The sequence below is a fragment of the Sminthopsis crassicaudata genome, chromosome 6 (genome assembly GCF_048593235.1).
Source record: "Sminthopsis crassicaudata isolate SCR6 chromosome 6, ASM4859323v1, whole genome shotgun sequence".
Lineage (NCBI taxonomy): Eukaryota > Metazoa > Chordata > Mammalia > Dasyuromorphia > Dasyuridae > Sminthopsis > Sminthopsis crassicaudata.
The window spans coordinates 9,401,321-9,428,263 of NC_133622.1; the positions used below are offsets into that span (position 1 = coordinate 9,401,321).

Here is a 26,943-nt window from a genome sequence, read left to right on the forward strand (position 1 = left end):
TTCAGTAACTCTCCCTTGACCCGCTCAGAGATGGCAGGCTCTCTTCCTGCGTCAAGTGCAGCACCTGAGAGATGCTCTGACATGGAGGGGAATTGCACACTAGTCATGGCCTTTGGGGAATGGACGGGGTTCAGTTAAGTATTTCCGGCTGTCTGGAAGGTCACCTGGCTCAATCTTTCCTAAAGTCACAGGTCAGTTTGTCTTTGTCCAAATAACGATTAGAGCCACAGAGATTCTGTTCGAGCACATTGCTTTGTCTCCGTGTGCCTCAGTTTCTTCAATAATACAAAGTCATCGACTTGAACTCTGCAAACCTCTCTATTTATCTCCTAAGGACTCCCCGGGACTCTAGGATAAAACACACACGTCCTGGGCCACTTAAGGCCATGTTGCTCCAGCCTGCCTTTCCAGCCTCAGACTACTCCCTGGTATCTGCAGTTTAGCCAAAACAGACTGGGGGCTACTCCCTGAGCTCTTTGTTTCCCACCCCCGTGCATTTGCCCGGGGCTGCCATGCGCACTCTCTCCTCGTTTCATTTCCCCAGTGGAGAAGAGGGACACAGACCGTGTAATTTTTGTATTAGTGTCCCCACTGTGTGACACAGTGTTTGGCACACAGTAGGCAGTTAATAAATGCTTCTCGATTCATGGAGGATGCAGCCCATTGCTCGCCTCCTGTCAAGGCTCAGCGCAGGTGCCGCCGCCTGGGCGCCCCAGTGAGTCCCGCCGCGGAGGGAGAACTCGGCACTCGGGCCTGGGGGCCACCGGCGGTGGGGGGGGGGCAGCCGGACAGACGCCGAAGGAGGCTAATTCTGCAGAGTGATGGGGAGGGATCTGGGAGCTGGGAGGAGGGAAGGGAGGAGGGGAGGGAGGAGGGAAGGGAGGAGGGGAGGGAGGAGGGGAGGGAGGAGAGGGAGGGAGGAGAGGAAGGGAGGGAGGAGAGGAAGGGAGGAGGGAAGGGAGGGGAGGGAGGAGAGGAAGGGAGGAGGGAAGGGAGGAGGGAAGGGAGAGGGGGGGAAGGGAGGAGGGGAGGAGAGAGGGAGGGAAGGGAGGAGGGGAGGAGAGAGGGAGGGGAGGGAGGAGGGAAGGAGAGAGGGAGGGGAGGGAGGAGGGGAGGGGAGAGGGAGGGGAGGGAGGAGGGGAGGGGAGAGGGAGGGGAGGGAGGAGGGGAGGGGAGAGGGAGGGGAGGGAGGAGGGGAGGGGAGAGGGAGGGGAGAGGGAGGGGAGGGAGGAGGGGAGGAGAGAGGGAGGGGAGGGAGGAGGGGAGGAGAGAGAGGGAGGGAGGGAGGAGGGGAGGGGAGAGGGAGGGGAGAGGGAGGGGAGGGAGGAGGGGAGGAGAGAGGGAGGGGAGGGAGGAGGGAAGGGGAGAGGGAGGGGAGGGAGGAGGGAAGGGGAGAGGGAGGGGAGGGAGGAGGGGAGGAGAGAGGGAGGGGAGGGAGGAGGGAAGGGGAGAGGGAGGGGAGGGAGGAGGGAGGGGAGGGAGGAGGGAAGGGGAGAGGGAGGGGAGGGAGGAGGGAAGGGGAGAGGGAGGGGAGGGAGGAGGGAAGGGGAGAGGGAGGGGAGGGAGGAGGGGAGGGAGAGGGAGGGGAGGGAGGAGGGGAGGGGAGAGGGAGGGGAGGGAGGAGGGGAGGAGAGAGGGAGGGGAGGGAGGAGGGGAGGAGAGAGGGAGGGGAGGGAGGAGGGGAGGGGAGGGAGGAGGGGAGGAGAGAGGGAGGGGAGGGAGGAGGGGAGGAGAGAGGGAGGGGAGGAGAGTGGGAGGGGAGGGAGGAGAGGAGGAGAGTGGGAGGGGAGGGAGGAGAGGAAGGAGGGAGGGGAGGGAGGAGAGGAAGGAGGGAGGGGAGGGAGGAGAGGAAGGAGGGAGGAGGAAGGGGAGGGAGGAGGGAGGGGAGGGAGGGGAGGGAGGAGGGAGGGGAGGGAGGAGAGGAAGGAGGGAGGAGGAAGGGGAGGGAGGAGGGGAGGGGAGAGGGAGGGGAGGGAGGAGGGGAGGGGAGAGGGAGGGGAGGGAGGAGGGGAGGAGAGAGGGAGGGGAGGGAGGAGGGGAGGGGAGAGGGAGGGGAGGAGAGAGGGGAGGAGAGAGGGAGGGGAGGAGAGAGGGGAGGAGAGAGGGAGGGGAGGGAGGAGGGGAGGAGAGAGGGAGGGGAGGGAGGAGGGGAGGAGAGAGGGAGGGGAGGGAGGAGGGAAGGGGAGAGGGAGGGGAGGGAGGAGGGGAGGAGAGAGGGAGGGGAGGGAGGAGGGAAGGGGAGAGGGAGGGGAGGGAGGAGGGGAGGGGAGAGGGAGGGGAGGGAAGAGGGAGGGGAGGGAGGAGGGGAGGGGAGAGGGAGGGGAGGGAGGAGGGGAGGAGAGAGGGAGGGGAGGGAGGAGGGAAGGGGAGAGGGAGGGGAGGGAGGAGGGGAGGAGAGAGGGAGGGGAGGGAGGAGGGGAGGAGAGAGGGAGGGGAGGGAGGAGGGGAGGAGAGGGGAGGGGAGGAGAGTGGGAGGGGAGGGAGGTGAGGAGGAGAGTGGGAGGGGAGGGAGGAGAGGAAGGAGGGAGGGGAGGGAGGAGAGGAAGGAGGGAGGAGAGGAAGGAGGGAGGAGAGGAAGGAGGGAGGGGAGGGGGAAAGGAGGGAGGGGGAAAGGGAGGGGGAAGGGAGGGGGAAGGGAGGGGGAAGGGAGGGGGAAGGGAGGAGGGAAGGGAGGGGAGAGGTAAGGGAGGGGGGGTGGAGGGGGGAGGAGGAGGGAAGGGAGGGAGGGGGAGGGGGGGTGGAGGAGGGAAGGGAGGGAGGGGGAGGGAAGGGAAGGAGGGGGGAGGGAGGAGAAGGGGAGGGAAGGAGGGGGGAGGGAGGGGTAAGGAGGGAGGGAGGAGGAAGGGGAGGGAGGAGGGGAGGGGAAGGAGGAGGAAAGGGAGGGAGGAGGGGAGGGGAGGGGGGGAAGGGAGGTGGGGAGGAGAGAGGGAAGGGAGGGAGGAGGGGAGAGGGAGGGGAGGGAGGGGGGAGAGGGAAGGGAGGGAGGAGGGGAGAGGGAAGGGAGGGGTGGGTGGGAGGGGGGGAGGGGGTGGGGAGGAGTGAGGGTGGGAGGAGGGGGAGGGGGGAGGAGAGAGGGAGGGGAGGGAAGGAGGGGGGGAGGGGGAAGGGGTGGGAAGGAGGGGGGAGGGGGAGGGAAGGAGGGGGGAGGGAAGGAGGGGGGAGGGAGGGGGAGGGGTGGGGGGAGAGGGAAGGAGGGGGGAGGGAGGGGGAGGGGAGGGGGGAGGGGGAGGAGGGGGGAGGGAGGGGGAAGGGGAGGGTGGGGGGAGTGAAGGGAGGGAGGAGGGGAGGAGAGAGGGAGGGGAGGGAGGAGGGGAGGGGAGAGGGAAGGAGGGAGGAGGGGAGGGAAGAGGGGAGGGGAGAGGGAAGGGAGGGAGGAGGGGAGGGAAGAGGGGAGGGGAGCTGACCGCCTATGTCTGCACCCACATCTGCCGCCGCAGCGTAAAGAAGGACCCCACGGGCGCTGGAAGCCAGGGGTCCTCCGTAGGACTCGCTGCCGGGAGCCCACCCCCTGAGGGGGCGCGAGCTCCGGGGGCGGGCGGGGAGGGCCGGGCGCTTGGAGCCGCTTTCCGCGCTCGCCCGCCCGGCTCGCTCATCCCTTGACCCCTCCTGCCCCCTGGTGGCGGAATCCCTGCATTACTAGAGCTAGCTGTGCTGGAGGCGGATCTTTACGGCCGGCCTGGGAGGCCGCAGGTCCGGGTCCCGATGCGGCCGGGGCGGGTGGGACCGGTTCTCTCGGGCCCAGGAGGCCGCTCCCGCCCCGGGCCTGCAGCCCTGCTCCGGCCGCGTCCCCTCCAAGGAGAGAGATCTCCCTTTGGGCCCGGGCCGGCGCCTGCCATAAAACAGCCCTTAATAAAGGGGAGCCGGGCCATCCTGGGGGGAAGGGCAGAGTGGGGTGCCGGGCTCCCCGCTTTTCTCACTCGCAGCCTCAGGCTTGGGAGATTGTGGGGACCCCTGTCTGTGGAACTGCTAATAAGCTGGGCTGAGCTTGCTGTATGACCTGGAAACACTTCCCTGAACCCCAACTTCCTAGCTTCCAGGATGAGCAGCAAGACTTAGTGAACCCCAAGAGCCCTTCCAGGTAAAAACGCCGAGATTGTCTCTTTCAGCAGCACCAAAGGCCTCGGTCAGCAGTAGACAAAAGCACTTGGTTTCCTACAACATCCCCTGTCATAGAGAGGAGTTCCCCTTCTGCCAGGACCCCCAGAACCTGCCCCCAGCTTCTCAGCCTGGAAAATAAGGAGCTGCATCCACCCCACTGGGAACACCATGACAAAAGGAGATTTCTTCTTCTCTAAACAAATGGAAGTTTCCTTAAACATTTCTTGATACCCGCATAGCCACTCAAGATGTTTGCTCAAAATTTGGGACTATGCTCAAAAAGTCATCAAACTGTGCAGACCCTTTGATCCAGCAGTGCTACTACTGGGCTTCTATCCCAAAGAGATTTTAAAGAAGTTAAAGGGACTTGCATGTGCCAAAATGTTTGTGACAGCCCCTTTTGTAGTGGCCAGAAACTGGAAAATGAATAGATGTCCATCAATTGGAGAATGGTTGGGTAAATTATGGGATATGAATGTAATGGAATATTATTGCTCTGTAAGAAATGACCAGCAGGATGATTTCAGAAAGGCCTGGACAGACTTACAGGAACTGATGCTGAGTGAAATGAGCGGGACAAGGAGATCATTATACACTTCAACAACAATACTGTATGATGATCACTTCTGATGGATGTGGCCCTCTTCAACATGAGATGAACCAGATCAGCTCCAATAGAGCAGTAATGAATGGAACCAGCCAGACCCAGAGAGAGATTGTGGGAACAGAGTGTGGCCCACAACATAGCATTTTTACCCTGTTATTTGCTGGCATTTTGTTTTCTTTCTCAGTTTTTCTTTTCCTTCTTGATTTTTCTTGCATAACAAGATAACTGTATAAATATGTATACACAATATTGGATCAAACATGTATTTCAACATATTTAACATGCATTGGACTACCCGCCAGCTAGGGAAGGGAATGAGGGAAGGAGGGGAAAGTTTGCAACAAAAGGTTAGTCAAGGGTCAATGTTGGAAAAATTACCCATGCATATGCTTTGTAAATAAAAAGCATTTAATTTAAAAATTAAAGAATTAAAAAAAAAGTTTGCTCCTTGTCTTCCCTTGGTATTCTTTTGTGATTTCACAGAATAAAGGAATCCCAGGTAAACAAAGTATCCAACTCTAGAAATCCATCCCTACAGAAAGAAGGATCCCTGGGGGGCAGCAAATTGACCAAATTCTAAAATGTCTTTTCATACTTTTGTTAAAAATCACTGTGACATCTGAAACTGGTCTGGACACACTTAGGAATGAGCCACTTTCTACCTCATTTTTGACATCTCTGACCCAAAAAAAGCAGTTTTTTAAAAGTAACTTCTCCAGCCACAGCCGGTAGGTAGATTTACTATGGACAGACCCTGAATGCAGCTTTTCTGGGCTTCCTCGGCCACCCTTAATATTCACTACAATGTAGATAGTCCCTGACGAGGATAAATCACAAAAATAGTCTCAGACTCCTTTTATCTCACCAGCAACAAACTGGATCTACTTGGTTTTCTATTGATTTCAGGATCTGCCTCAAAAGTAAACCAGTAAAAGTACTGGGCCTCCAAGTACAATGCCTAAGGGATCCTGGTCTGATTTGGCCACAATGAAACTTCTTGGTATCTGGACCACATCAACGGGGCAAAAAGACTTTCTCCCTTATCATTGTGAGTGTGCATGTGGATCTACGTAGACTCAGAGATCTCTGGTTTTGGAAGGTTCACAGAGCACTGTATGTAATTTACAAATTATTTTGGAAGGTTCGCAGAGCATTGAACATAATTTACAAAGTACTATATAACAGACTGTAAACCTCATCACTGATCTATTCAAAAATTGGTCTGATGGAACACTTCTAACATAAGGGGGATTCCTGTTCAGGTATGGTTTAGACTATCTGGCCTCTGGGGCCATCTATTATGAGGATCCAGTGATCTTGGAATTAGCCTATTAATTAATTTTAATCTCCAAAAAGGAGCCAATAAATAAGTTCTCTGCTGTCAAAAACTCGTTACATCTACATTTGCTTAGGTAAGAAAAAAGAAAATCTGGTGAACAAGGTAACCTTCAAACCTACTTTTAATCACCTCAACTGACCTCTTGGTTAATCCCATGCAAGAACAATGGGCCCTCATGCACATGACCCCAAAACTCTTGGGGACCAGGAGCAAGTTCAAGGTAAAGCAGATATAGCTACATGGTGTTCTGGTGGCCCATAAATTGTGAGAAGTTGGAAGTGCTCTCCAGAGTCCAGGGTACTCTTTTCCTGCTTTCCTAAGGATTTATGATCTGTTTTGTTCTTATGTTTTATTTTAATAAAGGGGATACTGTGTAAAAGGCAAAGTCTGGTAAGAGGAGTCAGTAGAGATCAGTCAAGGAAAAGGAGAGCCACAAATGGAGAAAGAAACATGAGGTCAAACAATAGGTTTTTCCAACACTGGTTATTAAGGGAGGAAGATATGGAAGGTACACAGGTCACCAGTTCAGAAATTCTGCCAGGAAGGTGGAGGGCTGGTCAGAGGGCCATGGAGGGGTCACATGGTAGATCCGATGCCCACTGTTGGAGCCAAAGGCCCAGTTCCAGAGGGGATGGATGGTTGGAGGGCCGTGGAAGGGTCATAGCAGATCAGATACCCGCAGCCTGGAGCTGAAGGAACCAGTTCCAGGGCACTGCTGTAGCTACACAGAGAAATCTGGTCCTCTTGAGTGTGAAAACCATCCTTAAGTCTTTTTTGTGCCCCATCTCTTCTGGCAGATTGCACTTTGGTTTACAAAGTGCCCATCTCCCAACAACTAAGACTCTGATGGGGCAAGTAGATTCCTCATTTTATGGGCTCTAAAAGATGAAATTGCCCATTTTCAGAAAGACCATTGGGATGATGGAATGGCCCCGAGGCTCCATGCTCAATGGGGCCAGGCCTGAGAGTCACCTTCCCCCTCTAGTCTCATTTCCTCTTCTATAACATTAAGTGCTGGAGCAGGGCTTTACAGTTAAGATCTGTATAGGATGATGACTACAATGTAGTGGAAATAAGGAAGCTAATTTAGCATGAGCAACTCCATTTTGTTTACAGCTTCTCTACTGTAACTAGTTGTTATATGAATTGTTTTTCTCTAAGATCACCACTTGGGCACGGCTTGGTAATGACCTGTGAAGGTATCTCCAAATTTAGTAAACAATCACTCGTGATGTGTTGACTTGCACGTGTCCTCCCCAAAATCTGAGAAATATTGGTTAATGATATACACTGCGTCTTAAATCCAAGAAATACACAATTGCTAGTGATGTTTAAAAGTCAAGCGGTGATTGACAGTCTCTTTTCAACATAAGATCAGGTCATCAATAGCCAATCAGAACTCAGACTTAACTTGTAAACACAATTAGCAGAAGGCCCCGGCTGTCGGTCTGTTCCTGGGTCACCAGGACAGCTACTTTTCCCAATCTTGGAAAAACTGAGCATCCCATTTAAAAGCAGTGGTCATTGACAGAGGCTTAGTGGGAGATACACATCACCTCTGACCAAGAGGAGAAGGATCTTTACTGGAGCAAAAGCCTGAGAATCCGTTATCTGGACCTTTGGGGATCCAGTTGTCTTTCCAGGGGGATCATTTGTATTCCTGAAGAGCCCATAGTCTGATTGATGCATTGACAAATGTCTTATGCGTGTACCATCAGCCCTAATGAACATACTGGAGGGGAAATATACATTTATTTGCATAACAATTTTTTATTATGCAAAGGAAGACTTAGAAACTATCTGATCCACTCTTAAAGCCTACAAGCCATAATGAGACAAAATATGCCGTGTGAGCAGCTACTTAAAGTGATCAAACCAGAGCAAAGTCCAGAAGCACATTATCTGCCCATTCCTGAGAGCTCCTTGGCCTAGTGGATGCTGAGCCGGACTGAAAGGACCAGCAGATCCCAATGTCTAAATCCTTATGCCTCTAGCAGTCCGAGCCCAGGTGAAACACTGGTCCTGCTGCTCGCCACCGCCAGGACACTGGTCCGTTCCCTCCATCTTTACCAGCTTCGACTGTCACGTGGGCAGCCAAGGGCAGCCCCCCATCCTCTCCAGCCCCAAGATCTCTACAGTCTTTCAGCTACTGTTCATCCCTCTTAACTCACAATGTGACATTTCAGCACTGGAGGAAACACATGTGGAGAAGATGTAACATGTGGAAGGGGCTCTAAAAGTCGCAGCTGATGCTGAAAGGGAACTTGTCCATATTATGAGCCCACTGAAAGCCTGCCATTACGGCCCCAGAAAATCAGTGAAACGTCCCACAATCACCAGAGAAGGTGCCACAGTGTACAGAGCGCCGCATCCGTGATCGGGAAGATCTGAGTGCAAACTTTACCTCAGATACTTAGTAGGTGTGCAGCCCTGAGCACTTAACGGCTGGTTGCCTCAGCTTCCTCATCTGTAAAATGGGAACAATTTACCTTACCTCCCAGGACCATGGTGAGCATCAAATAAGACAAGGCCTATAAACTTCCTGGCCCGTAAGAGGAGTTATTATTAGAAGAAAGAGAAAAGAAAAGTGAGCATGATGTTAAAAAAAGAAAAGGAAAAAACCAGTAAGTTACTCAAATTAAACAACACCCGTGCTTCTAGTGGAATAAAGAGCAGATCGATACCAGAGGCAAAATCAAACAAAGCCATCCATCTGGTGGGCCAAGTCTCTATTTATTTTAAGTTAATTACATAACATCAAAAAGTGAAGGACAAAGAGGACAAGCGCCTGACTGCTCCATTAGAAAAGCTGTCGCTGTGCCTCGTTCTCTGGGAAGTAGTTCCCAGGGCACCTTGAAAGCCCCCAATCTACCCCCCGGCTGCTCGGGCTTCCATCTTGATTCAAGTGTTCAACATTGTGAACTCAGCAGCAGAAATTAAGGCCCAAATTCGCCCGTGACGCCCCCCTCTAACTTCCTTCTCCACTATCCCTCCCCCCCAGGGGAAATGGGGAGTGTCCCCCCAGAACCTTGAGGACAATCGGGCGAGAGCCGCCTCTCCCCCACACTGCTAGTGGACATTAAGGCAATTAAGTCAGGACTGCACCAATTAATCCCGTGACATGAATCCCGGATTCAGACGCTATCTTGACAATCAACAACAAATAACCAAAACCCACCAAAGCCCACCTATCGCTCAGGCAGTCGAGGAGCGACTGCAACAACCACCCAGAAGAGCCCCGGCCCCCGCTCCAAGCAGGGCAGCTGGGGATCCCCAAGGCCTCGGTCCCCGGCCGAGCCCTCCCAGGTCCGCCCCTTGGGGGTCTTCACCCTCATACGCCTCCTGCACTTATTTCCAGTGAACGCCTGACACTTTTGAAAAGGAGACGGAAACATGTTAGGTGGGTGGGAAGTAGTGCTCTACCTGGCGCCGTTAAGGGGGGGGTCACAGATTGGCTGGGAACATGGGGCCATGGGCCAGCCACACAGGTGCCAGGCTTCGTTCGACCCCTCAGAAGTAAGCCGGCGTCAGCTCGGTCTTCCCTCCGGTGGTCACCACCTGGATGAGGCTTCCTGAGCTGGGCCGGTTCTGTCCCGTGATCCAGTTGTGAAAGGTCCTGTTGCAAAGCAAAGTTTTTTACAAGTTACACACACATAATAGGCGTGAAAATGGGCTCCGAGGCCTCCGGGACTTTCCCAGCAAGATCAGACCAGTTAACTTGTCTCTTAACTGGCACACACGAAGCGCTTCCCGAAGGCTTGAGAAGGCCCCCCCCCATGGGGCTTGGACTGAGTCACTTCAGTAGAGAAAGAAGTGACAGTGACACTGAAAAAAGTCCCTCTAAAGGATTCTTTCCACTGAGTGTCTCGGATCTGAAGCACCTGCCCCTCCCCATCCCTGCTCCCTCCCTCGCCCTCTGGATGCCTGGTCTTCCCACCTCCCAGAAATCTTCGGTGCTTGGGGCAGGAGCCGACCCCCCCGGGCACACTTACTCCACAAGGAACTCAAGTGGTGTCCAGGAACCAAAGTCTGCGTCGGGCATCGACTTCCTGTTCATCGGCGTGTCTAGGGTGACTCTGCAGATGGGAAAGAGAAGGCCACGTCTGGGGGGAGGGATTTCTGCAGGCTGTGGTCCTGGCCTACACGCAGTGGCCCGGGCAACCTGGGCACACAGCACTTGGGTGCCAGCCCCATCCACAGGAGGCCCTCCTAGCTTTGCCCCCCTGCTCTGCTCCCCACGCTCTGCCCTCCCACCTAGAAATTACCTCATCTGCAGACACACTGTTTTCTCCCAAAAAAAGTAAAGTTGGTTCCCGCCTCATCTTTACCCCCAGAGCTTGGCACAGCTCTTGCAAACAGAAGTTGTCTAATAAATACTGAGTGATTATGTCTCATCAACAAATACTTATTGTCTATTGTGTGCCGGACCAAAAAGAATAAAGACCATGTAAAAGCTTATTTTCATTTTAACCTGAAACAACAGAGAATCCCCCCCGCGGCCCCCCCACATCAGCTCGGCCCAGGACAGTGGGCCTTGCGCAATGAGCAGCTCCCATGACCAGACTAAGGAGGGGCCGGTCCACACCGACACCACCGTGATGGCCGCTGATGGCCGGCTCAGGGCATCACACTCAGGAAAGGCTAGAAAGCGACTGGATGAAGACGCAGAGGAGAGAGGGGCAAATCAGCATCTTGTGACGCGGTCCAGGTGTCTGTGGTCAGAGGCTGAGGCGCAGTGCGCAGCAGAAAGCTCGCACAGAGCGCACACCCAGGGAGTTTCCATTACCATGTGGAGGCCCAATGGTCTCTGTGCCAAACAATGACCCACACACCTGGGAACTCATGGGAGCACAGCAAGACACCCAGAACCCCATGTTAGCCTGGAGATGGCCCCCACCCCCCGGCCCCTCAGTGCTCACTCACGGAAGCACGGCGATGGCGGCCGACCCCGGGGGCATGCCGCTGTTGTCCCCAGCCAGGCTCTGGCACAGCTGGTGGACGGCCCCCTTGGCCATGCCGTAGCCGATCATTCCTGGGGAGATGGGAGAGAAACAGACCTGCTGGTGAGTGCTGGCTGCAGAACCCCCCCAGAGCACACGGCAACAAGTTCACCAAGATGGGGCAGAGCGCTCACTTCTTGACAGTCCCGGCCCTGCGCCCAGGGGCACCTCAGACACTGGGGAGAATCCGTAACTCAGGGTTACTACGGGGTCACATTCAATGTACTGTTCTGGGCAAGGCCTCAGGGCTGTGTCCTGGCAGGTTGAGCCTCCTGGTGGTTGGTTTTCCTGCTCCTCTCCCCAGAGACCGCCAAGCGCAGTCTCCTTAGAGCCGGCTAAGCAATGGGCGAGAACAGGGTCCTTGGACTTTGGGGAACGGCACCAGCCTGGGGTCGGGGAGTCATATATGGCTCTGAGCTCCCTGGCCACCACTTTTCAGTGCCTCGGGCTCCTCATGTATCTGCTCAGGGCGATGAGTGCCCCGTAAGTAGTCTGGACTTTGGCCATCCTGATCTCGGGCCGGTCCCCCAGGCCTCTCACAGTGAAGCTCAATAAAAAAGCAGATTTCCCTTATTTTAACTTTTTAACATCTAAATGAGGAGTGGCATGGACCAGCGGTGAGAGGAGTAACCTCAAAGACCTGGGTTCAAGTCAGCAGCTAAGTGACTCACTTCGCCCCAGGCCCCAGACAATTTCCTAGCTTAATATTTTCTTTTCCCCAGTTACACATAAAAGCAAGTTTTAACTTTTTAATTTTTGTGTTCCAAATTCATTCCCTCCCCTGAGAAGGCAGAGAAGCAACTTTCAAAGACTAGAAGTCGCCTCCCTCAGTCTTGCCCAGAGCGATCACAGGGCCAGACCGGGCCCAACATCTAGATGAACCTGGGCCGGTACTTGAGAGATTCTAAGCTATTCTAACGGGCTACTTTAAAGGCAGGGGGATGGGCAAGAATGCCGATGCAGTGGAAAACTCTGACAGTTCAGAGAGCGAAATTCAACTAGATCCCCCAAAACTCTGCTCTTACTGAGCACGCCGCTAAGAACCAGGGGGAAAAAAAGCCAAAGGAACGATTTTCTGGACGAAATCTATACAATAAACAAGAAGAAGAGGAAAGGAAGGGGGTTGTTCCATATCCCTGGGTCCCCATGAAATCCTTCCCCTTCCAACTGTGAGGGAAGCAGTTCATAAATTAGGGGGGAAAAAAGCTTAACTTAATTGTTATTTCTTTCAAGGTAGGACTTCTAAGGAGGTTGAGGGGAAAGACTAGAGGGAGGTGGAAGGGGAAGGGAAGGAGGAGAAGAAAAGGAGAGTAAAAGAGGAAAAAACAGAGCTTGGCCAAGATCGGACCAACATCCAATAGGGCACTTTCATTGCTTCTGTACACTTTAAAAAATTAATATAAGTTCAGTTTCTTCTCATGTTCTTTGTGTAAGGAAAAGTTCATGGTCTTGATTATTTTTAGAAGAAAATGCTTCACTAAGTGGCAGCTGCTCTGTTCTTGGGGGGGGGGGGGGGAAACAGAGCTCTCACTGACCCATCTAACACTCAGTACGCAGCCTCGGACAAGTAATTCACTCTCTCCAAGTCTCACTGGCCTTGTCTGGATGACCTGTAGACATCTCTACCTGTGATCATCACTCTGTGATCTCCATGATCCCCCGCAATAATAAGGGGGTCACCTAGGAAAGGTGAGGAGTTCCCTCAGAAATGCACCCCCCTTCCCCGCAACAAGAAGCTGGTTGGCATGGCCATGGGAGAGCAAAGAGAAAAGGGGTTTGGGGACCTAGCTGTGAAGCACTGAGACTTTGGCAGGACAGAGGGAGCAGGATAAAGAGCCTCGAAAAACTGAAAAATGGAGGCAAAAACAGAGGGACACAGCATCAGAGAGACACTTCCTCTGGCCAACCCAGACACCGAATTCCAGAACGTGAAAAGTAGATTTCCCCCTTGAAACCAGAAAAAGAGATTATTATAAAAGAGATTATATTATTATTATATTTTTCTCCATTTGAGGATTAGTAATTAATTCAATATACTGCCACATAAAGAGGAAAACAAATTCAAGAAGACTTTAGAAACTTTCAGAGAGAGATCCACAAAGAACACTGAAGGGAAATCAGAAGCGATTGGGGTCTGTCGGGGTCAGAAACACAAGGAGGAAGGAGGCCCCTGCTTCCCACAACCCCGTGCCCACCCAAGCTCTTCTGGGCACTACTGAGGCTCCACTTACCCGGAGTGCCATCTAAAGCTGCTTTTGCCCCGGCCAGCGTCAGGAGGCCTCCATCCTTGAGGTGCTTCGTTGCAAGGTGACTAGAGATGGTGGAGGTCCACATGCTCTGCTTCCACATCAAGTCACAGTTTTTATAGAGAGCTGGAGAGGGGTAAATAAACTACATGGTTAATCACCAAGGGCAGAGAAAGAAAGCGCCGGCCACTTGGGCCAATATTTCCCCAACGAATGACCCGATACCAGGGTCCCAATTCTCAGCATCACATCTGAGGAACAATGGCGGGAATGGAGGCTGCCAAGAGGGTTTAGGGCCTCTAACCCACAATCCCACACTCTTGGAGGCAGAGTCTGATTCATTCCCATGTCTACCTTCACTCTGGCTGGAGGCTCCAGGAGTCTCCCAAGAAACCTGCTTCCAAAGAAAAAGATTTACAGAAAAGAAACCTCCTCCCAGACAAGGATTATAACTTAGAGATGACAGAACATTACAATTTGGCGCCCAATGTGGGGCAAGGACTTTTGCTTATCCTGACTCGGCTGGTTGAGTCCTTCAGAGGGAGCTAGCCCAGACATAATATTTTTGGTGCCCGAACAGGGACTTAACAAGATCCAGATCTCAGTGGAAAAGTCTGACCCAGAAATAAGCGTGAGTAACAAGGAAACTTTGTTAAAGAACTATAAAGTAGAATTTCAGTGAAATGGGGCAAATGTTTAGAAAACAGCCTTCTGTTTCTGTTCAAGGAAAATGTTTAGAGAGCATTGTCAAGGTTATGAAAAGCCAAGGATTGATTATAATTTTGGAGATCACTGAAATTTTTAAAAACTGTGCAGGTCATATGTCATTGTTTTTCTATGGAAAAAGAATTGGATCTAGAAGAATGGAAATTAGTAGGAGAGGAATTTTGAACAACAAAATGGATCTAACTCAATTTCCAAAGACACACTTCAAACATACAATATAATTCAACTGACTTTAGGAAATTATGTAAATTATAGAATAAGGAAAAAGAAGGAGCAAAATGGGGAGGTGTCAACTAAACTAGGTGAAAAGGATGAATCACATTAACAATGAAGTTAAGTGCAATTCTGAGCAACAGGAGCATTTCCCATCTCCTCAATTAACCCTTCAGGGGTGGAGGAAGGAGGAGGAGGGGAAGAGACAGAAACACAAACAGAATCGCTTGTTAAGCAGCCTATGACAAGATTAGAAAAAGCATTGATTAAGGCTAAGAGAGAGGGACAGGATATCCTACGATTGAAGAGATTGTCAAAAAAAAGAGAAGATATACATATTCCTTTAGATTTGAATAAAATTAAGGATCTGAAAAAGGTTGTACCCTTTATGGGGCTACACCATATGTTAAAATGTTACAAATGGTTTGTCTTACAAAATCCTAACTCCAAATGATTGGAAATCCATAGCAAGGGCATGTCTAGAACCTGGACAAAACTTGTTGTGGCTTTCGGAGTTTCAAGAATGAGGTAGGATTCAAGTCAGACGAAATAAGGAAACAGGAGTTAACACACAATTCACTTCTGAGCAATTAACTGGTGAAGGTCAGTGTGGAGAGAATTCAGAACAAATTGATTATCCCATAACAGTGTATGAGCAAATTTCTAAGGTTGAAATAAAAGCTTGGGGCTCCCTCCCCAGACAGAAAGATCAAGGGGAAGCTTTCACAAAAATACAGTAAGGTCCCAATGAACCTTTTCCGGATTTTGTGGGATGTCTGCAAACTGCTGTCAAAAGAACTATTGTAGAAAATGCAGCTACAGAAATAATGACCAGACATCTGGCTATGGAAAATGCTAATGAGATTTGCAAAAGAATTATATGGGAATTAGACAAAGATGCCTCTTTAGAGGAGGTTATAAAACGCTGTGCTATAGTGGGAACAAATACTTTTTATACCCAGACTATGATGAACATGGAAAGACAGGGTCCCTCCTGGCAAAGGCCTTCTAGAGAAACTCATCCATGTTTTCAATGTGGAAAAGTTGGACATCTAAGAGCTCAAGGTAGATAGAGTGAGAAGACAGGCTGAGAGAAGACTTAAAACTCCATGTCCAAAATGTCACAAGGGCTTCCACTCAGAATGTAGATTGACCCAGGGAAATGAGAGGAAGAGCCCAGCTCCAAGATATCAATCAAAAGATAGGTGGGGCATGATGGCAGCTGATGTTACACCCAAAGAGCCTTTAGAAGGTCAGGACTCTGACATGATCTACCAGCAGAAAAGCAATCACAAGGCAAAGAGGGATTACCTGATCAGTCAGCCAAAAAGCAATCAGATAGCAGAAATGGATTACACTTGGGGAGAATACAAGCCTTTTAAACGAACAGGGCAGTGTCCAGTGCAAACAGCTCCAATGTAATTGCCAGATGATGAGATTTACAAAGTGGTAAATAGAAGGAAATTAGGTTAACTGCCTAGGAGAGAGGGTTTGCCTATATTTTAACAGACAGAGAAGGAAACAGATGGAGAAGGAAAGATGGGTGGCAACAAGCACCTGGAGAGAGACAGAAAAAGAGAAAAACCTCAAAACAAAGGAGATCTAAGAAACATCTGACACTGAAAGAGAATGGCTGACAAGGAGACTGTTAAAGTACTTTAAAACCAGCAGAAATCATTGGATTTCCTAATTACAAGATGAGACTATTGGAGGACTTTAAAACTTGCAGGAATTATTGGATTCCTGGCACATGAACTAATGGACAATGGATTCCTTTTGAACTATTTCTAGGACTTTTGGACATGTATAAATTCTCAATTTATGATTATTTGATCATGTTATTTGTTGCATCACTTCTAGCATGTGTTATGATACTATGTGTTTATGTAATATCTCCCATATTGATGGATTTATATATACCTGTTTCAAGGTCATGACCAACCTATATTCTAAATCAAAAGAAAGGGGGAGATGTTAGGTTTGTTAGTAGGTGCTAAGTCGGTACTTAACAATTCTCTAGCTCAGAGTTCAAAGGAATTTACACCTTTAAAAGGAACTAGCTCATTGGTTGTAAAGGAGTTCCCACAAGCCCCTGGGAATACCCATAAGCCCATTCTCTGGGAGGATTTAAGGAGCCAGGATTCAGAAAGAAGAGGATTTGAGATTCTACTGTGGTTCTGACTGGGGACACTTGGACAAGAGCAGATTCACAAGAACTAAAGGAAAATCCTGCTCATGGAGATTCACAACTAGAAGTGACTTCCGGGAAACCCACAATCTCACACTCTTAGAGGCAGAGTCCGATTCACTACCACGTCTACCTTCCCTCTGGCTGGAGGTTCCAGAAGCCTCCCAAGAAACCTCCTCCCAGAGAACAATCACAATTCTAGAGACAACAGAGCATTACAGCAAAGAGTCCCAAGTCCCAGCCCTTGCTCCCCAGCGGCTCCCAGTCTGATGAAGCTGCCCGCAGGCAGGAGGCAAGAGGCGGCCCCAGAATTCAAATCTGGCCCCACACCTGGCAAGCTGGGGATAGCTCTCTCAGCAGGACCTACTTAATGCCCCAGGAAGCTCTACATAAATGGGAATTCTCCTCCCATCCATAGTCTCTATCCCTAATACTCAGAACAGTCTAAAACCAGAAAGGTTTGCCCCATCCGACAACCACTAGGGGTCAGAGCTCTCGTTCCCAGCCTCCTCCTGGAGCAAATGGGGGACATGGCTCAACTGACTGTCTAACTGGGGCGGAACGAGAGCCCCCATCTGGGCAAGGATCCCCCATCTGGGCCAGTGACAGAACCAACACTTCCCTCATGCCAATCGAAAGCCTCGGCCCCTGTGCTCTTCTTACTCAGAAGCCTCAGTCACCTTTGTGTTCAAACTCCAGCCAAAATGGGAATGGAGAGATTCTGGATTGATGCCAAATTGTTTCTTCTCCCCCACCAAACAAATGGCTTCAGCCTTTTGTCCTTCTTGCAATAATATAGTTTCTTTTGAGAAATGTTATTTTTAAAAATTAAATGGGAAATTTTCAACCATTAAATTATTATACTTTGCTGAACTGGCTTAAATACAAAAATTGTTATATTTTATGGAAGAATACTGTATTCCTAAGACCCGATGTGTCTAATAAAGCTTAAACCTATTATAAAAATCTGTAAGAATATCCCCATATAGTCATTAAATTGGACTTTTACACAGTCATAACTTTTTATTGCTGGGCTTTTAATGCCAGCTTTAAATTCTTCCATAAAAGGGAAGTCAAGATTGTAATTCCACATTTATTCTAATTCTTGGGCCCTGAAAGAATCAGTTCAAGTATCAAGTCATTTTTTATTAAATGGATTGAAAAACAATCCAAGATTTGATTGGTCAAGTTAATCCATTGCAGGTTGGACTGAGAATTCTGGCAAACAGTCTGAGATCATGCATGAAAAGTAACTAAGGGGTCCACACCCTCTGACCTAAAGGGGCTTCAGAACAGAAAGGAAAAGCCTGTTCAGAAAACCAAATGGTCAGACCAAAAGTGCAGCCTCAATACCAAGCACTCTCTCAAAGCTACAAAGAAGCAGGAAAAGGAGGAGTTCAGAGATAAAGAAAGGTTTGCATATGACACAGCAGAAGCGGAACTCAACAATAGGAAGGTCCTAGGCTCCAGCACCACCCTAGACCCGGGGCGTCTGCATGGCCTCAGGCAAGGACCCCCAAAACTGCCCTGGGTCTCAATTTCCCCTTCTGTAAGGTGAGGGACTTCTACATTTGGGATCCTACGACTTAAAGTGATACAAAGTAAAACAAATAGAATAAGGGGCCCTCATAGCATAAGGAAGGAGACAGGCAACCCAGAAGTGGAAGGAACAGTCCTAGGCCTAGCCTCATGGGATGAGGCAGGGGACGAGGGTCCCAGGGGATGGAACAAGGCAGACTCCACACTCCATACTGGCTTGGCTCACAGACCGAATGAAGTCTACAAGAATGCTGGCAACTTTAAAGAGTGCTTCGTGAAGGTCAGATTTTATGGTAGGATTGTTCTTATTTTTAATATGGTTTTATTTTACCAGCTATTTCCCAATTACAAGTAAAAACTTTTTTGACCTTTTTTTATATTTTGAGTTCCAAAGTCTTTCCCTCCTGCCTCTTCCCCATGGAAGGCAAGCAATAATATTAATTACTTAAAGGAGATTATGACAAACATTTCCATACTAATATGTTGCAAAAGAAAACTCACAAAAAAAAGGACGACTTTTCTAAAAAGTCGGCCTCAATCTACATCCCGAGTTCCCTAGTTTCCTCTCTGGAGAGAGAACGGATTTATCACAAACCCTCTGGATTGTCCTGGATCATCGTCCTGACTGCAGCCCCAAGTCTCTCACAGCTGGTCACATTACCACTGGCAATGCTATCGCTAACAATGGCCAAGGGAGACCTAGGATCTCTGGGAATCTTATTGTTTTTAAGGGCACTTTTTCCCTTATTTCTGAAACTACTATCCACTATCTATATTGGTATATTAGAAAGTATAGTTATAGATAGATAGATAGATAGATAGATAGATAGATAGATAGATAGATAGATAGATAGATAGATCTTACATAAGGTAACATTCAACTAGTGCCTGGATTCATTTTTCAGAAGAATTGGTTTGGGGGGAAGTCCTGGAATCACAGCCAACCTCCCTTTTCACCCTGTTAACTCAAGTCTTCTCCACTGAGAAAATGAAGCCCATGTCTGGGGGCATAATCCCCTCCCTCACCTGTGGATCCCTCCTGGGTGGGAAAGAGGAAAGGGGCACTAAGGAGGACCAGGAACCTGCCAGCTCCCTTACCTGGGCCCATAAGCTTGAAGATCAATCATGAAATGGGGGAAGGGGGGGTGTGAAGGGAGAGTGGAGCAGAGGGTGGTCCCGCTGTGGAGACCTCAAGCCCAAGACCAAAAGGAACAAAAGAGAAAATGAGAACTTCCCACCTCTGACTGGCTGGAGCCATTCCCGCTCTGGAGATGGCTCCCACAAAAATGGATTCTTTTTGGGCCGTCTACAATGGCCTGCCATTGCTAACAAAAGGGGGTGATAAGAAGTGGCTGATGGCCCAGCCCTCAGATACATGAATGGGGTGCAACTGGGCTCCACCCAATCCTAAAATGGCCTTTGCTCCAGATGCCCCACAGTCAGGGGTGGCCCCATCTCTGCCAAAGCAGTCCCCAGCAGGGTCACAGGGAGTCAGACATGGCTGAACCAACAACAGATACAGACACTGAGGGACAGAGGTCAAAGGCCAGAGCTACATGATCCCTGGCCACCCCTGTGACTTTATGGTGAGGCCTAAGCAGCCACACCATCAGGAGTGGGGCAGAGTCCAAGCAAGAGCTGGCCAAGCTGGGGCGGGAACCAGTGTACACCAGTCAGCTAGGGGTCACTGTTCCGGGGCAGTCTCCCGTGACTCCGGCAGAGAGAGGGGGGAGAGAAGGGGAGCTCAAATGGACTTCACTGGAGATCTGCAACAGGTTCCCAACTGTCCAGACTGAAGGCAGTGCTCAGAGCACTAGAAGACTTCTGTACTGACCCACAAACATTACATATGTGCTGTGCAAACCACAAAATGCTTTATAAAGCAAGTTCTTATTGGTGCAAATGAATACACTCAGAACCAAGCACGGCAACAACCAATGGTGAGCACAGGCGGGATGGAGAAGCAGCCGCCGGCCTCTCTGGAGCACGGAGCAACTCTTCAGGGAAGAAAAGGGTCCAAGTCTTAAGATATCATTGATGTGTGGATCTATTTTCATGTTTGTTTATTTTTAAAAAGAGTCTGCTTTGGAAGACAGGGAGGAAGGAGTCACTGGGTGGGGGAAAGGGAAGAATGGACAAAGTGGGGAAAGAAGGAAGGAAGGAAAGGGAGGAAGGAAAGGAAGGGAGGGAGAAAGGAAAGAAAGAAGGGAGAAAGGAAGGAAGGAGAAAGAGGGAGGGAAGGAGAGAAGAAACAGAGGCAGAAAGAAAGGTTTACTAAGGGCACTCTAGGGGCCAAGATGTTCGGAATGTTGGGGATAAAAACACTAGACCAACATGCCCCTATACTAAGGGGTTACACAGCACAAGAGCCAAGGCCAGAGGTCTGAGGGGGCTAAAAAGAACATTTACAAAATGGTCAGAGAGACTCTGTCCGATGAAAGGCGTCTACCCAACAACCAGCTGCGCTCCGAGCCCACTTCAAACAAGCGTGAGTGTGAGCCATCCAGTGTCAGGTGGGGGGCCGTCTTTTTTGATCATCCACTGAATTAGGCCCTGAGCCTGAGGGAACACCAGATTCAAGCCCAGGAGGAATTAAAGCCCGCCCACAACAGGACGGCAGGGTCAAAAGAGCAGCTTTCGGGTCCTGGTCAGTCTGTGAATGCCTTCCCTCTGAGGTTCTCCCAGACTTATGCTGTCTGTGGGTGCTGACCGATGGGAGGGGAAGAGGAACCACAAACCCTGCATCCCACTGCCCACGTGCCATCACGCACAAGGGAAAGGGAGGAGTGGAAGCCTCTGATAAGCCCCTCATGCCCAGAGTGAAACATGACCAGGAAACACGTTACCAAATGAAGGGGCTAACACATGGCTTTTAAGTCACCGGGCAGCGAGCAGGGAGGCCCCCATTTCTCTCTGCGCTGGACGCTGCTGGGGTGCTCGTTTGCTGAAGGACTCACTCCAGGCCCATCTGGGCACCACGAGCAGAGCCCGAGCCTCTGGCCATTCCCTCTGGGCGGCCCCCACAGGCACCTCCCCCAAACCAGGCTCCCTAAGGGGCCCTCACCCATCTGTCTCCCTCCCAGTGCCTGGCACATGGAAGCACGCTCTGTGGAACAAATGGGGGGATGACTCGGGCAGAAGAAAAAGGCTTACATTTGGCCTTGGCGCTGCCTCCTGCCCAGCCTCCAGCCACACAGAGAATCGCGTCCACCTTCTTCTCACCCAAAAGCTTCCCAACGTCAGCAGTCACCTTCAACGGAGGAAACAAAGCGGGGCAGTTAAGCTGGTTTTTTAAAGATTTTGATTTTTAATTTGTGGAATAAAACAAGCATTTCCATAACAGTACAGGAAAAATTGGTTGTTTGAGAAGCTGCAGATTCACCGAGCATAACTTAGCTCTTCCGTTCCAATTCACAACACAGTGAATTTTCCTCCGCAAACCCCAACTTAGAGATGACTACCGTCCAAGGACAAACTGAATGGGCTTCTACTGACCCAAGCTCCTGAGCGCCTTTTGATTTATTTTAATCAATTTCTAAGGATGAGGCAATTCCTGGCGGAATAGTGGTGGAAAGAGCCATCCGCTTCCAGAGGGAGGACGAGGGAGGCCGAATGTGGATCAGAGCAGAGTATTTTCATCTTTATTTCTTCTTGTTTTGCTTCAGGGTTTTTATCCTTTTTTGTGGGGGGTTTCCCTTTGATCTGGGTTTTGGGTTTTTTGGGGGTTTTTTTGGTGTGTGTACAGAGTGATAAATATGGAAATACATTTAGAAAAATGGCCCATGTTTAACCTCTATTGGATTGTTTGCTGTGTTGGGGAAGGGAGAAGGGGGAACAAATGGAGAAAAATGTGGAACACGGGGTTTTGCGAAGATGAATGTGGAAAATTCCCTCATATGTATTTGGAAAAATAAAACACTGTTAACAAATTTCTAACAATTAAACAGACAGAAAAAAATAAAAATAAAAAATACAAATGGACTGAAAAACAACCTTATGCTGAAACTTTGTGGAGCTCAGAGGACTAACAAACTAATGGCAGCACTCTTCAAAAAGCCAGAGAATTGAGCACCTTTTCTCCGCCTGCCTCAGTACCCTTAACTGTAAAGGGGCTAACAGGAGCCCCCAGGAGTGCCGTGTAGACGATTTGGGGCGGCATCTGTACAGAACTCTGTCAACCTGGAAAACGCTCGGTGTATACGGCCGCTCTGACCACTCTGCTATTATTAGAGTTGAAATGCAACCTTAGGGCTCGGCCAGCGTGTGTCACTTTACAAACGAGGGGAGGGAACAGAAGCGGGGCAGCCCGCTCCGGCCCGCCCTCGGCTGCCCGGCACTACTCCACTCCGATCCCAGGACAAAAGCCCCGTTTGGGACCCTGGGGATGCGGGCAGCCCCGCCTCCAGAGACTACTCCCGATGCCCCCCTTGCGGAAGTCTGCCCGTCTGAGTCAGTGCATGGCAGCCCGGGCTCTGCAGCCTCCCTTCCTCCTCCCATCTCCCTGGGCTCCCGCCTGCTCTGGTCCCGGCGCCACACGGCTCGCCCCCTCCAGCTGCGGAGAGCCATCCTGCCCCTCTATCTGGGCCCAAACCCAGCTGCCAAGCACTGGGCCCGGGCCCGGGCGGTCACTAAAATCCCCTGGCGGGAGAGCCCCGGAGCCCCGCCCCCTCCCTGCCACCTACTCTGGGCCTTTCCCTCCCACGGATGATTTCGTACCTACTCGGACTGAAATCTCGGAGACAGAGAAAAACAAAGTCCGGTTCCCGCTCCCTCGGCCGTCTGGAGAGCTGGCGCAGGCGACGGGAGACATGAAAGCGGTGCTTTTCACTCCCACATCCCAGGTGCAGCTCAGGGAGTTCTCACTCCTGTCTGACCCCACCTCCTCTCTGCCCACCAATCGCCAGCTCCTTCCAGAATGGGCCCGAGGCCGCCTCCAGCGCCCTCACTGGCCCGGCGGGCCCCGGACGCCTACCCGTAGCACTGAGGCCAGGGGCAGGAGACCCGAGCCGGCTGGCGGCACACTAAGCCGGAGCCGGGGCAGCCGCGGCTGGGGGATCTCACCCGGAGGATCCGGAGGAGCAGAGACCGCTCAGTTACCAGGCCCCGTCGTCCCCGGCCGTTCTCCCACCTGCCGAGCCTGACACTGCTTCTCTCTGCCGGACTTCGGGACTCACCTGGTCAGCCTGCTCGGTGAAGGAGTCCGTCATTTTGACCACCACGCTGGCGCTGGCCTCCTCATTCTCCACCACGTCGATGCTGGCGACCCACTGGGGAACAAGAGCATGGGACTGAGCAAGGAGACGCTCGCTCTCTGGGAGGGGGGCCCTCAGGTGGGCCCCGGCCAGGGCGCTGAGTCAGGGCCTCTGCCCTCCGCCCTCCCCGCGCCGGCGCCTCAGTCCCTGCAAAGGGCCGTCAGGCGGAGAGGGAGCACTCACGCGCTGGCTCTCCGTCCTCACCCCCAGGTCTGCTCTCCCCAAGGACACGCTGAGGGAGGAGGGGGGCCCTCAGGTGGGCCCCGGCCAGGGCGCTGAGTCAGGGCCTCTGCCCTCCGCCCTCCCCGCGCCGGCGCCTCAGTCCCTGCAAAGGGCCGTCAGGCTGAGAGGGAGCACTCACGCGCTGGCTCTCCGTCCTCACCCCCAGGCTGGGAGAGGCTCACTGGCGGGTCTGCTCTCCCCAAGGACACGCTGAGGGAGGAGGGGGGCCTCGCCGTCCCCTCCGGAGCAGAGGCTGCGCTAACCTGGACGGGACCACCTCTCTGGCTCCCCGCCCAGTGGCAGCTCCCAAGGGACGCCCAGGCCGCCGTCTCCCACGCCCCTGAGGACGGACAGCTAGCGAAGGGTCTGAGGAGAACCTGAGCCTTCCCGACTGGGGGAGGGGGGAAGCCCACAGACTGAAAAGCGGTGGGAGGCGGAGGCGGTGACAGCACCAGAGAGAGCTGGCACAGGCCCCGCCCCTGCCCCCGCGGGGGTGCAGGCCCCTCCTCCTTTCCCTGGCACTAAAGCAGCGGGTGCGGATGAGTCCGTCACCAGTATCTCCAAATACTTCGAGAAAGGACTCTTAACTGTAGGAGAGAAGGGGAAAATCTCTTGCACTTTGAACTTAGTACTCCGCGGTACTTTACTCATCAAAGACCTGGGGCAGCTAGGGGGCGCAGTGGAGAGAGCACCAGCCCTAGAGTCAGGAACACCCGGAGTTCAAATCTGGTGTCAGACACTTAACACTTCCTGTCTGTGTGACCCTGGGCAAGTCACTTACCCCCAGCCTCAGAAAGAAAAAACTGTCAGTGCGCCACAGAGTAGCAGACAAACAGAACACTCCGTGTTATACGGGAAGTTATACAGGGAAGAAAGGGAGCCAGAAGGGCACCGCAGGGCACAGGCCGGCACCCGGCACACAGTAAGCGCTTAATACGCGTTTACCGTTGGCCAGAAGAGCCTCTGTGGATTTTGTTCTGCTCGTTTCCTCCGTTAAATAAATCGATCTTTGGATTGTAAAGAGAACAAATCGTTACAGGGCAGTAAACAGAGACGGGAGGTCCTGGGGCTGCGCCAGGTCCACATGAAAGAGAGGGCTCCGTCCCGGCGGAGAGGGGCCAGGCTCCCAGAATTCTGGGCGGGAGAAGAGCAAACTAGGCCCCGATTTTCAAGAAAGCCCGGGCCTCGGCACTACGGTGGCGCCACAAGCCGGGCCGGCCCCGGGAGCCCCGAAGGACGAGGGCAGCCAGTCCCCAGAGGACCTTGACACTGGCCTAACTAGGGATGCTCCCCCTCTGTGAGAGCCGGAGGGAGAGGGGAGAGAGGAAGGGGGGAGAATGGGAGAGGGCAGGGGGAGGAAGGGGAGGACAGAAGGGAGGAGAGGATCAGGGGAGGAAATGGGGAGGAAGGAGGGAAAGAGGGAGGTGAAGGAGAAGGGAATGGAGAGGGGAGCACACTTGGATCTGGTTAATTAGTAAACAGAAGGGGGAATCACGTGGCTCCTTATCTGACAAGGGGAAACGGGAGGAGGGGAGGGGCTCCGGGCCCCTCTAAGGTCTCCTTTTCCCCAGCGCAGTCCCTCAGGGGGGCCGGGGCGGGGGTCACTCGTGGGCGCCTCAGGAACCGCTCTCCTGAGTCTCGGGGCGTCGCCCTCCCCTCCCCCCGGGTCGGTGTTTCAGTCTCCCATGCCCACACCAGAGCAGAGGGAGGCCGGTGAGGGAGCGCGCGAGTGCCGGGGGTAGACGTGCCCAGAGACGACCGATTTGGCCCCCCTCGCCCCGTCCGTTCCGCGGGCCCCGGCCGGTCCCGGACGCTCACCCAGTTGCGGGCCCGAAAGGCCTGCACGCACTTGGCGCCCAGCGCGCCCCGACCTCCGTACACCAGCACCGAACGCGCGTCCCCGGCTGCGGCCGCCATCATCCCGTGTGCCCGCTCCTGCCCCGCCCCCGGCCTCGGTCCCGCCCCCTGGCACGTGCTTAGCTGACTAGAGGGCGGCTCCCGGCTGCGGCTGGGCGTTCGGCCTCTCGGCTGCCCCCTGGTTGGGCGGACCGCGGGCCCGGAAGCGGCGGCACGTGCCGTGCCCCCGGTGCGGGGCTCGGAGGACGGCGCGGAGGGGAAGCGGGCCCGACAGGGCTCCTTGCGAAGCCCCGGGCGGGAGCGGCTCAGGCAGCCCCTGTTCAGAGAAGCGTCCATCCCGCGTCGGGCGTCCGTAGAGGAAGGGGGCCCCAGCGTTCTCCTTCGCGGCTTCTGTCCGTCTGTGAGCGCTGTGACCGAAGGGGACGCCCCCCGGGGTGCTTTTAGCCGGCTGCTCCTTTCACATTGTGTCTCCTCTCCGAAGTCCCGAGAATCCCTCGGTAAAGTGTTTGGCTTGGCCCAAAAGAGATGGCCGGATGACCGCTCTTTTTAACAACCCCTCGGCCTTGTGGTCGGCGGTGCTTAAACTGTCCAAAAAAAAAAGAAAGAAAGAAGCAAGCGCCCATCTACGGGGGGAGTGTCCGCCAATGAGCGTGTGACGGGGCGCCGAGGCCTCCCTGGGGGAGGGGCTTGAGGAAGCTGGTTGATTTCACGGGGGTGCTGATGAAAGACACTCACAGGTAGGAGGTGATAAGGAGCATTACATCATAAGTGCAACTGGCGGGACACTCACACGTGGGAGGTGATACAATACATCACAAGTGCAACTGCGGGACACTCCCGAGGGCCTGCGATGCGGACATCACCAGAGCAAAAAGGAAAAAAAGATGAGAAAAAAAGGAAGCAGACAGCAACAAAAAAGGTGAAAATCCTAGGTTGGGATCCACTTCAGTCTCCCCCCTTTCCCCTCCCCGCAGATGGCTCTCTCCATCCCAAGTCGGTTGAATTGGCCTGAATCATCTCCTTGTAGTAAAGAGAATTGCTCTTGTTGCAGTGCACAGTGTTCTCTTGGTTCTACTCACTTCACTTAGCATCAGGTCATGTAAGTCCCTCCCGGTCTTTCTGAAGTCATCCCATGGAGAAAAAAAGTCCCAGAATAAACTCTTGGAGCGGGGGAGGGGATATCCACTCTTATGGCCTGAGTGATAATCTTTTCTTTTTTTTCCTGAGCCTGGGGTTAAGTGACTTGCCCAGCGTCACACAGCTAGTAAGTGACTTGCCCAGGGTCACACAGCTAGGAAGTGTTAAGTGTCTGAGGCCAGATTTGAACTCGGGTCCTCCTGAATTCAAGGCTGGTGCTCTATCCACTGCGCCCCCAAGCTGCCCCTGAGTGATAATCTTGCAACCGAGCCTGAGACGGAATATTCAGACTACAAGTAGAAGGAGATAATGCAAAGTCACAAAAACCGGAGAGATTTATCTGGAGAAGAATATTCTGGAGAAGGGGTTGGTTGGTCAGTATTGTCAAAGACTGCCGGAAGGTCCGAAAGAGTGAGAACTGAGAAAAAAAGCCATTAAATTTTGTCATTATGACATCCAATGGTTACCCACCTTGGAGAGGGCAGTTTGGCCAAAGCCAGAACTGTTACAGGCCATCTT

General features: G+C 52.4%; 1 protein-coding gene across 1 annotated transcript; it reads right to left on the minus strand.

The window, feature by feature from the left end:
• Positions 1 to 8,758: 8,758 nt before the first annotated feature.
• On the minus strand, positions 8,759 to 26,022 carry QDPR (quinoid dihydropteridine reductase). Its single transcript, XM_074274189.1, has 7 exons — positions 25,249 to 26,022; positions 23,131 to 23,223; positions 21,110 to 21,206; positions 13,276 to 13,416; positions 10,968 to 11,076; positions 10,037 to 10,120; positions 8,759 to 9,660 (listed from the first exon to the last, which is right to left on the minus strand). Exons 1-7 carry the CDS (start codon positions 25,621 to 25,623, stop codon positions 9,555 to 9,557), a joined length of 1,005 nt encoding a protein of 334 aa, XP_074130290.1. The 5' UTR covers positions 25,624 to 26,022; the 3' UTR covers positions 8,759 to 9,554.
• Between the last annotated feature and the right edge of the window lie 921 nt (positions 26,023 to 26,943).